This window comes from Theropithecus gelada, chromosome 14 (assembly GCF_003255815.1).
Source record: "Theropithecus gelada isolate Dixy chromosome 14, Tgel_1.0, whole genome shotgun sequence".
NCBI classification, from domain to species: Eukaryota; Metazoa; Chordata; class Mammalia; order Primates; family Cercopithecidae; genus Theropithecus; species Theropithecus gelada.
The window spans coordinates 42577754-42589940 of record NC_037682.1 but is presented as its reverse complement, the minus strand read 5'-3'; the positions used below and the strand labels follow the sequence as shown (position 1 = coordinate 42589940).

Genomic DNA, 12187 nt, shown 5'->3' with positions numbered 1-12187 from the left:
ATCAAACCTGTTTTTATAACTAGAAGACATTAACTCAAAACTCAACACAAATTTGGTACTATAAAAATAGCCAATGCAGGCACGGCAGTGGCTCATGCCTGTAATCCCAGCACTTTGGGAGGCCAAGGAGGGCAGATCACCTGAGGTCAGGAGTTCCAGATCAGCCTGACTAACATGGAGCAACCCCGTCTCTACTAAAAACACAAAATTAGCCAGGCGTGGTGTCACACGCCTGTAATCCCAGCTACTAGGGAGGCTGAGGCAGGAGAATCGCTTGAACCTGGGAGGCGGAGGTTGCGGTGAGCCGAGATCGCCGCCATTGCACTCCAGCCTGGGCAACAAGAGTGAAACTCCATCTCAAAAAAAAAAAAAAAAAAAAATGTCTATGCAATTCAGGATATAACAAAAAAGTATGATATCCACAGGAGTAATGTAGGCAATAGTAATCACATTTCAAGTTTATATTTGCAAGATGAAGCATAACTAGAAGAGGGAGAATAGGACAATAAAAAGCCATGTCAAATGGGAAACTTAGTGTTTGAGTTACTGGAACTAAAACTTCATCAAAGTCTGTTATACATACAAATGCCTTGTGTCTGTAGCTTTTGATAAAATTGAAGAAAAAAGCCACAATACTATATTTGAATTAGCTTAGAGCATGTATAGTAGTTAAGAGAATATGAAATGCTTGCTTGGAGATGTTAAAGAAATATACCTTATGTCTCAACACATGTAGGCAGTCATGGCTACTTACCTCTTACTGGTCTATTTATGCAGAAAGTATTCAAAATTGGCAAGAGTTGCTTTTGTCTTCTAAAGACATCGCATAATACTTATCAGTGAAAATAAAAAGTCAAACATTTGGAGAAGGGGAAAATTCAAAGTTCATGTCCATTTTCCTGGGGTACAGAGGACAGAATTTTTATTATAGTATGATTTCTGTAGGAAAAAAACAGGATACTAATTACATCATTTTTCCTTTATAGAAAATCCACCTATAAATCCAGGGATTGTATGAACACACCAAAAAATGTTTGGTTCTCTTGCTATTCTGAATCCCAATGTGATTAAAATGTTCCTGAGGTTTCCCTAACTACCAACTCAGGTTCTATGTATTGAGGATGTAGCAAAGACAAAATTTTGTTAAAGAGACAGCTAAAGCTATTTTTTACATAGAAAAAAATGTATATTTATATCCCTAAAAGGCAATACAGAATTTATAACCAAACCATGTGTGGGAACTGTTAAATTACATTCCAAATACCAGCAGTGGAACAAACAGAAACACATAGAGATGTTTCAAAAAACATGCAGCACGTTACAAAGGGCTCATGTAATAATTCAAAACTTTTTTTAGCAGCCGTAAGTTTGATTAGTATTACGCAGCAATGGTTTAAGCAATTTTTAAATCATGATATGATAGTTACATATATGCATTTTACTGTTCCAATTATAGTTTAGTAATAAGTTAGGGGTTTTGAGCAACATTTTAAGCATTGTAATTTTCTCCTAAATTATTTACTGTGGGAAATTGGCTTCCACTTAAGGTTTTCATAGGAACTGATGGTTATTTTATGAGGGAGATGTCTGGACTGTGTGTGTGTGTGTGCGTGTGTGTGTGCATATACACACACATATATAAATTAGAATTTGCAGATATTGTGTAGATATACACACATAATTATATATTATATATAATTTTTTAGTCATGTTTTTAGTCATTTACTGTTTTTTTTAAGTCATTTACTGGTTTCTCATCAGACACCCAGTCACCTCTTTTTCCTTGCCCTTTCCTAACACTGTTCCTAACATTTGGGTACCACCCCTTAGCTACTGCAACCCACGTGGTTTTGGAGAAAGCTGATCACACTCATGGTGACAGGCCATGGTTGGAAGTAACATGTTCCATTTTTCCTGAAAAGTAATATATCTGAGTATCATTCATGGTTAACAATAGACAAACATGACATTTAGGTATGAACTGCTGGTAGAAATAGGGCATGATTCCCTGGAAGGAAGTCATTTACACCAACCCAAGTTCTAATTCTTTAAGATGCAGTAAAGAGAAAATTGTTCTTGCTATATTAACATGGGAGAAAGGATTTGCAGAGTTCAAGGATGATATGCTCTAGCTCTATATGTACTGAGCTATTGATCATTCCTTTTCCTTTTTGCCTTGAAAAAATCATTTTAATAAAATCAAAAATTTTCATTCTATAGTTCAATGATTTCACTATCCTTTATGAACAAAAACAGCAAGAATCCTCTAAAGAAAATTGAGTCAAATTTTATGTTTTCCTAGATATTCACAGAATATTTCACGCCGTAATAGAAAAAATAATTTTTCCATGAGAAGTCAAGAGACCTGTATTATATAATAGTTCAAACTTTTAAAAATTAACATGTACAAAACACCGCAGTATAAGTTTTGTGGGAGGGATAGATGAAGATAGTGGTTCAGTTTCCTTTGCGTAAAGCAAGTGAACTTGGTTGATTTAACTTAAAATTTCTACTGGCACTTAATAACTGCAAATTCTAATTTAGGGCTCAACATGTGGCCTTGCCATTTAAAAGAGCTATCAGCCTTAATAGCTAACACCAATTCTTTTATTTCAGTGTATTATATAGGAGAAACAAAAAATGCTATAAAATTCATGTTTGTAATAAACAACATTAAGGTTTATGACTATGCGTTGTACAGAATTACCTCCTAATATTTTTACATCTGAAGTAGACCTTTTGTAAGTACAGTACTTACTACATTTTTTTTTAATACATTCATACTTGCCTTGGCAGTTTCACATCTGTATAAATCTTACGATCAAGCTCTAGTACACAAGATGAACACTACTTATGAAATATGGACAAATATATTACTACTCATTATAACCCATCCAGATTATTAAACTCACTCAATTACTACAAAGATCTTTACAGAGCTGAATTTAATATACAATAGAACATCACTGCCCTCTGATGGTATCAGTAACATATAATTTTAAATTCAGCAAACAAAACAAAAAAAACCTTTTATCATAATGTAAAACATGGTATGTTAATTTTACAAGCTACATAAATAAAAATGAATTAGAAAAAATTTAACATCTGCCTAAGAATATTCATTACTTAGTAAGTTATAAAGCTTTACAGTGCTCCTTCACATCAGCCCTTCAAATGATTTTTTCAAGATTCTCCCTGATGATCAGTTTAAAGGCACTAAGTCCATAAGTTTAATCAAACGTCTTCATATATAGTGAAATAAAAACAGATGTAAGGTGACGCAGCACAAATATAAGTAGTTAGATCATATTACAAAGGATGAAAAGACAACTGCAAATTTTAATCTTAGAGGTATATGCAGAATTTTTACATGCAATGTATGTATATTCACTATTTAGTTCTATTTTTTAATTACTAAGAAAAATAGCAAATCACCCACTAACTGCAGAAGAGCAAATGTAGAAAAATTAGTATTTAATGAAAAGTGCAACCATTTTCTAAGCTTGAAAATCAAAGTGTTTTTTAGCATTGCACTTAAGGGCAATAATATTACAAAGTCTGAATCTTCATTTATTCAAAGAGAAGAAATTAAATTGATGAAGTCTACTTGATTGCAGATAATAAACAGTTATTGGCAGTAGATTCTTCTACTCATGTTATGCTTTATGAAACTGTCCACTAGAAAAGATAAAAAAGAGACAGAAAAGTACATTTTACTTAAAGTTACATAACAGTATTTTATTGAACAAACAGGTAAAAAGAGGAATATGAGACACAGAAATGCAAAATGATTTTTCTGAACAGCAGCTATTCATAAAATTTTACATTACAGTCCAAAGCCTGAAATAAGGTGATAGTTTAAAAGTATAAAGAAGACAAAATATCTGGTCAGATCAGTGAGTAGTAGCAGGATAGCTCTCTCCCACTGTCTTGCCTGTAGTTTTCAGGAACAACTGTAAAATGTGCTGGGAATGTAACATCCTGGGATAGCAAGTGAATGGCCAGAATAGCTCAAGCTCTATTCCAGTCCCTCCCTAAGAACAGGATGTCCTTCAGTGCTTTAGCCCAAGGAGTCATGTAGTACCTCCCCTTCTAACCCTCAGGTCATAAAACCCAGGGCACTCATCTGAGGTTCAAGTGGGGCACACACAGATGCCATCAACCCCAGGCAGTTTTCCTTGGGAGACAAGCTTATAATGAATCCTAGGCTTCTGTTGTCCCTTGTTGCCAATCTGTAAGTAATAAACTCACTCCACGTTAAATGTTTTTGGGTTTGTTTTGGGGTTTTGTTGTTGTTTTTTTTTTCTTTTTTTGAGACAGGGTCTCACTCTATCGCCCAGGCTGGGGTGAGGTGGGAATGGCTCACTGCAACCTCAACTTCCCAGGCTCAAGTCATTCTCCCACCTCAGCCTCCTGAGTAGCTAGGACCACAGGCACATGCCACCACACCTAATTTGTTTTTTATTTTGTAGAGACAGGGTCTTGCTATGTTGCCCAGGCTGGTCTCTTCACTCCTGGCCTCAAGTGATCATCCCATCTTCTCAGCCTCCCAAAGCCTCCCCCTCTCAGCTGAGATTACAGGTGTGAGTGACTATGCTTGGCCTCTTCATGTAAATGTTACATGCATGGGTATTCTGTCCATTGGACTCTGCAGTTGGTAACCACTGCACAGTGAACTTGCTATTCAGTAGCAAGATCCTAAATATCCAATCATCAGTAAAGGAACACAAAATAAAACACCACAAAATAAAAATTTAAAAATCCTTGTTTGGGCCAGGGAGTCAAGAAATGGCAGAAGCCATTAAAAAATGGTTTGGCAAGGTCTTTTCCTTGCTTGAGTTGAGAAAATATTCCATTGCTCCTTTGTTTAATCAAGTCTATTAAATCTGTGATAGGTCCTGAAGAGCCACTGGGATAGAACCAGAGATATTTAGCAATCTCTTGATAGTGTTTTCCAAGTACATCCAAGGAATATTATTGGGTGTTATACATATATATAAAATCTATGTTTAAATAAATTTTCAAAATTAAAGATTAATCCAAGTAAACTTTCCTTCACTGTACAATTTCTTAGAGGCCATAATTTTGTGCCTTTTTTAATCTCTAAGAAGGGGATAAAGTCTACAATATACAATTTAGCATTTTTAAACATTTATTCCCATGGGACTCTATCTTCCAAAACATCTTTCTTAGGACAAGTGTTATAAACGCTAGGATAGTGATTCTCAATCTGGGTTCACAGTAGATTTCCTTGTGAAGCTTAAAACACTCCTGATGGCTAAACCCCACTCTCGGAGACTCTGACTGGTGTGAAGTGGAGCTCAATGAACAATCCTTTCTGAAAGCTGCCTATGAGACTCCAACATGCAGCTAAGGTTGAAAGCCATTGTACTAGAGGTCTGCCCTTACTCCTGTGCTGCTATATCCTGTACTGATAGTACTTTGCATCCTAATGCCATCATTACATTGACTTCTTCAGGTAAGAAGTCAGAAGACAGCATTACCCATGCTAATTACCCTGGAAAGATGCAGCACTCTACCTAAGGAAGAGTCTTCCTAACCTTCCTACCTTAGGAAGACTCTACCTATACTTCAGGCCAGCCCATGAAACGAGCCAGTGGTTACCAACTTCAGAGTCCAATGGACAGAATACGCATGCATGTAACATTTACATGAAGAGGCCAAGCATAGTCACTCACACCTGTAATCTCGGCTGAGAGGGGGAGGCTTTGGGAGGCTGAGAAGATGGGATGATCACTTGAGGCCAGGAGTGAAGAGACCACCCTGGACAACATAGCAAGACCCTGTCTCTACAAAAATAAAAAAATTAATTAGGTGTGGTGGCATGTGCCTGTGCCTGTGGTCCCAGCTACTCAGGAGGCTGAGGTGGGAGAATGACTTGAGCCTGGAAGGTTGAGGCTGCAGTGAGCCATTCCCATCTCACCCCAGCCTGGGCGATAGAGTGAGCCCTTAAAGGACCACAGGCCAAGAGTTTTGAGGGTTAAGTACTTTTGCCTTGTACTTTTCCCTTCTGTTATCCTTGAGCCTTCCAGAATTTTGATTTTCGCTTGATGCTCTTGACATGTTGTGCATGTGTAAAGCAGAATGAAGCATGCCCCTTGAAGCCAGTGTGTTAATGATAGGTGATGAGGAATATTCCAAGGAAAAATTACTCACAGTGGACAACAGCAGTGGCTAATGACAGTGAGCCACTGGAGAAAATCCTCCTGCCACTATCTAGTTTCATGGTCCTGAAGGTAATTTTTACTAAGGGAGTTTGAGAGATTTCTTCCAAGAACAGTATATAAAGAAAAACAGGAACTAAATTTAACATTGGGTATGTTTTACATTTTACATTTTGAGCACTTTTGAAGGGATAATAAAAGGGCTATTTTTTTTTTTTAATGTATAGACTTCAGAATGTAGAAGCTTCAAGTTTAAGAAAACCTCTTTCTTTCTTACAGTTTAAAAGCTGATGTTAATTTCATTAGGTTAGAACTTGTGAAATAAGTGTCTTCTCAATTATGATTAAGTGTTGATTAAAGTATCCTTCTCCTGTAACATTATATATGACTTTAACTTACTTCTACTGTGAAATAGTGGATCTCAACATTATTTCCAGTCCTACAATTTAATTTTTGTAATTTTGTGTTTGTTTTTGAGAACCCTATATGAAGTAAACCTAGTGAAACAGCACTTTATCTCAACAGAATATTGAAAGAAAGAATCTATATTTCTGATAAAGAATTGACCTTGTTATCACCCAACTGTTTTACTTTACACTAGACCTATTCTGTTCTATTATGGAATTATAAAAAGCATAAGCAAAATGGTCAGACTTATTTATCTTATATTGAAACTAATTACCTTATACATTGCTAAAAGGTCACCATGAAAAAACAAACTTTATTTAAAAAATTTCATTCATTAAATGGTATTAGATGAAGTAACTTACAACAGTAAAACACACAGACACACATTCTTATTTCTGTGATATTCTTGAGCCAAAATAAACTGCTCAGGGTGTTCATAAGCTGCCTGACCCACAAGTTAGGAGAGTATCTACACGTAGGCAAGTATACGTGTAAATGTACGTGTAGGTATGTGCGTGTGTGTGTGTAGTTTTGAGAGGAAAAAAACAATGAATCTGTTGAAAAGTACTCACAAATCCTTGACAAGTTAAATATAAATGACTGAAATTAAAGACATTTTCACAAATATACTAACTTCTATATTTAATGGACCAAGAATAAATTCTTAATATCTGAACCATTATTTTCCTGAGCTTTATGTAATTTTAAAGGATTTTAAAAATAAATCCTTTAAAGTCCTGCTAGACTGTAAAGACTCCAGCATTCACAGACTCTGCTTAACTTGTCCACCATTATATTCCCAGTGTCTAGTTCTGTGATCCATACCTTGGGAGGTATGTGTATGATACCCACACCTGTATACATTCTGTGATCCAAATTAACATTTACGTAACTATAATAAAGGGTGGCAATGGAAAGATCAAAGATTCCAAATCAATGGGTAAAAAGAGCTCAGAATTTATAGTGTAATCCAATTTAATAAGATATGTAAATGAAGGTTAGAAATTATGTCTATCAAAATGATACTTAGATGACTTTTATACTTCTTTATACTTTTCCATATTGCTTGAATTTTTGAATTATTTAAGATTAGTAGTAAGCATAAGAGTATTAAAATATAGCATTAAAATAATAAATCTATTATTTCATTTTGGGGAAAAAAGCTAATTGATTACAATAAATGTTAAAATAAATCGATATTACTTCCAATATTTACTACTCATGATTTTACACTATTTCAAAATTTTCTGATAATACATTTCAGGAGAAAATTATTGAATGGATTGCTACTTAAGTTTTTAAAAATGCCAGTTAAGTTAAGCACAAGAAAATTTTAATACTTACCTTAAGTCCCCCTTCTGGTGGGGGCCCAGATGTAGCAATTTGTTTTTCTATTTTTTCCTTTTTCTTTCTCTTTTCTTGCACAGATTGAACATCCAAAATTCCCCGAGATGCAGCCTTGAAGAAATTTGGTAAGAAATACAGAAAGACAACAAAAATCTGTCCAGTGTGCAAAACATTTTTTGTCTATCTTTGCTTTCTAGGTTTTTCTTTGGGGGTAGGGAGTTGGTTTATTTTTGGTAACAAAGGAGTATTTCTACAACAGCCTTACATAAAACATCATTTCTTCACTGGGTATTTTGTAACTGTACAAATTTTCCCCTAAACTTGCTTCACATCTATAAGTATTTTACAACGCACAGCCATTTTAAAAGGAAGGATGTTACTAAAAGAGTATCTGAATTTAGAGAAGATATGATAGTTTTCATATATTAAATAATATAAATATATTAATGCAACTCATACAAACAAGGAAATCATTTTGAAAATAATTACCTTTAAAGGTAAATTTTTGGGATATCAAAGGCCATTTGCGTTAGAGAATTTAACTATGGACATCTATGAAGAATAAAGTACAATATTATCTAAGTAGGCAAAACTTGATCTTTAATCTTACCTCTTTTTGTCTTCTCTCTGCAGCCTCTGCAAGCTTTGCTCTTTTCTCTTCCTAAGGAAATGCGTAAAAATATGTATTAAAATAATAACAAACATTATTGTGAATAAATTATAAACATTTATTTCATAGGTACTATAACAGTTCACAAAAATATTCAGTACTGGCCCTAAATGTCCCACAAAGAATGCCGCTACTCAACTTTCTGAATTTCATTCTCCTAATCAATACACCTTCAAATCAGCACATGCTAAAACAGATACAAGGTTTGCCTATATAATCATTTCTTTACTCTCTTTTTTTTTTTTTTTTTTTTTTTAATCAAAAGGCCTACAATCTAGTCAGGGCAATAATAAAACAAATAATGTTTACAAATACAAGAAGGAAAATACATGGTTTGATACTGCCAGTTAAAATGGAGTCTGAAGTAATCCTGTGTTTTTAGCAAAGGTTAATGCATAAGTGGGCTAATCTCAGTGTGCAGGAGAGAAGGATTGGAGTAATTTCATGACAGGTATTGTTCCATATCAGAAAACAGTGAATGTTATTTTTCTAGACCATGTACTACTTATTAAAACCCTTTTTCTAGGTGCTGGGATACAGCAGTGTAAAAACATAGATAAATGTCACCTCCCAAATGAAACAAAGTCCAATTGCGGGCACACAGACAAATATAACAAAGTAAGTAAATGCCTCTCAGATGGTATGGCAGATAAGTAATGGGAGAATGGGTGGGTGGTATTGTCGGGAATATATTTTGTTTAATGTGGTCAGTAAAAGCTTCACTAATAAAGTGACATCCAAGCAGTGAGCCGTGTGGTTATCATGAGGGTATCAAGAGGGTATAGCATGAGGATGGGGGGAGGGCTTAACCAATCTGACATGTTATAGTTTATCAACAGCCAGAACAACAAAATCAACATAATTTAAAACAACAGCAACAACAAAGAGAAGCTGAACTTTCCCATATCAAATTTATAAGTACTAAATTTTTAGTATCTATAATAGCTGAAGAGTTAATGTACTTTCCTAAATACTTCATTTTCTTCAACTAATGTTTAGTTAGAGATGAGAAACAGGTTTATGTTAACTCCCTGTAAGGAGTACTAACGTAAAGATATTGTTAACAGAAAGCTACAAAAAGTGTACATGTATTGTACCACACACCCACTAGTTACATTTGAATTTCAGATAAGCAATGAGTAATGTTTTTGTAGAACTAGATCCCTAATATTGCACAGCACAAAACTATATTATAAATGTATTACTTGTATATCTCAAATTCAAATGTAACTGGGTGTCCAGCATTTCTGTCAAATACGACAACATTACAAATTGGACACTCTGTACTACATATTCTTTTAAAGGGAGAACGTAAAATAATGACATAAATACTAAAAAGAAATCATTAAAATAACATCCGATAAAGCTCAGGCGTATAAGCGACTTTCTGAGCACATTCTTTTAAAAGATGGTAGACACAGTTGCAAATGCACTTCTCCTAGACAACTAAAGAGCTCCCGGTGAAAGCAATGTCTTTTTGCGCCGAATTCCATCTACCGCATCCCCTAGAATGTCCCACGCGCAACGCCCTCTGCGTGCGCCGGCGCCCTACGAATTCCCGGTGCGCCCAACTCAGTGGAAGGTAAAAGACGCCACAGCCGCCTTTGGACAATTTTTTTGTTACAAAAGTGGAGATCTAAACGGAGGCGGCGGCCTAGGTCGCTCTGACAGGACCCAGCGACCCTCCTGACCCGTCCACCCGTCCTCGCCAGCAGGGTCCCCCTCGCGGGCTCTCGACCTGCGCCCCCAGGTCCAACGGCCCGGCCAGCCCCGCAGCCCGAGGACAGGTGCTCAAAGCGCAGCCTGGCGGACGCAGGGACCTGCTTTACTCACCAGGTCCGGCGTGGGAGGCGCGGACTCCCCGGGACAAGGAAAACACAGCCCCATAGGGACAACAACTGGGGAACCCTGACCGGGTCCGCCCCAGGCCAGGAGGTGCTAACTGCGCGGTCGGAAGCGCGTCCCTGGTCCTCCGCTCTTGCCCCGCCCCCCCCACCGTCCACTAGCTCGGCTCCACCCCTGCGACAACGCCCCGCCCCCACCCCGCGGCTCCGCCCCGTCTCGCCTCTCTGCGGCAACGCCCTCCTATTCTCGCGACACCGCCCCCCTCTTCTCGCGACACCGCCCCCCTCTTCTCGCGACACCAACCAGTCCCCACAGCTCAGCTGCGCCCCCATAAGGCATTGCCCCTTCCTCACCCACAGCTCCGCCTAGCCCCGCCCCGAGAGCGCAGGGCTTGTGGCCAAAGCCTAGGTTCCAGGAAGCACCTGCTGTGGGTAGCAACGCAGGGAAGGGATGGAAAAGCTTCGTTCGCTACGGTTCCAAAGCTCTTCCTGCTAGCCTTGCCTTACCATTTACAAATGAGTAAGTGGCACAACTCTGGGTAGTTCATGCTACCTTTTTTATGAGATGGGACTCTGGTGTCCTAGAAATTAAAGCCCAAATTCCAAGTCAACATCAGTACCCTTTGCTCCCTTAGTGACAATGCTATACCAGAACAGAGGGCAGAATATAAAATCCATTATTATGACGATGAATCTAGCGTCATAAATGTGGCATTAGTTGAGATTTCCACTAGTTTCTGGTATTTAGGAGTCACTTATCCCTCCGAGAGAAATAATAAAGTTTCATCTATTGAGAAATATTAATGACATTCTTCTCCAATTTTAATAAGTATGAGAATCACCTGGGCAACTAGTTAAAATTTACATGCTGATTTAGTGAGTATAAGGTGGGACCTGAGATTCAGTTCCAGTAAACCCACAGGTGATACTGAAGTTACTGATCTTGTCCCCACACAAATGCTTTTATTTTATTTTATTTTATTTTTGCATTCTGTTAGTTATTTCTGCTTATTGGAAAATTTTCAAACATTACAAAAAGGTAGGATGTATAGTGACAGCATCTCAAAACCATTGTCAACTTTTTGATATATATTCTTACTGGTTAATTTTTTATAGATATATAATTTACATATAATATTATGCACTTATTTTGATTGTAGAGTTCACTTGGTTTTAACAAACATGTGATCACCACATTCAAGATATGTAAGTTTTCCATCATCCAAAAATCTTCTATTATACCCAATCCCATTCAATACTCTATCCTATACCTATATCCTATAGATCCAGGAAACTATTAATTTGTTTAATACCACTTTAGTCTTTAAGTTTTGCATAAATAATATCACTATAGTCTTTAAGTTTTACATAAATGAAATATACGATATGTTTTGCAAAAGCCATAATGTTTTTTAAATTCTTCCATATTATAGAAGGAAACGGTAGTTTATTCCTTAAATAATAGGGGATGATGCTTTTTTAAAACTATTATTCGATTGCATGGGCCCTTTCTAAGGGTAAATAAAAATCTGTGAAGGTTCTCTGTTGCAAAAAGAGAAAGATAACTACCCACCTCCTCTTTAGCATTGTGTTTAGAAAACTTGAAATTGTAAGCTCTATCTCTGTCTCACTGAAATGTATGGGAAGAAAAAAAAAAAAAGGCAGGCCAGGCTCAGTGACTCACGCCTCTACTTTCGGAGGCCAAGGTGATTGGATCATCTGAGGTCAGGAGT

The 12187-nt window shown here is 36.8% G+C and overlaps 1 protein-coding gene across 4 annotated transcripts; it reads right to left on the bottom strand.

Moving 5' to 3' along the window:
• Positions 1 to 646: 646 nt before the first annotated feature.
• On the bottom strand, positions 647 to 10614 carry SVIP (small VCP interacting protein). 4 transcript variants are annotated; one of them, XM_025358070.1, is made up of 4 exons: positions 10444 to 10614; positions 8551 to 8601; positions 7938 to 8051; positions 647 to 3678 (listed from the first exon to the last, which is right to left on the bottom strand). In XM_025358070.1, the coding sequence occupies exons 1-4, from the start codon at positions 10495 to 10497 to the stop codon at positions 3664 to 3666; spliced, it is 234 nt and encodes a 77-aa protein (XP_025213855.1). In that variant the 5' UTR covers positions 10498 to 10614; the 3' UTR covers positions 647 to 3663. The 4 variants fall into 4 exon arrangements, with proteins under 4 accessions (XP_025213855.1, XP_025213856.1, XP_025213853.1 ...); XM_025358071.1 differs by having other exon boundaries at positions 647 to 3671; positions 10444 to 10611; XM_025358068.1 differs by having other exon boundaries at positions 10044 to 10544.
• Positions 10615 to 12187: the final 1573 nt, after the last annotated feature.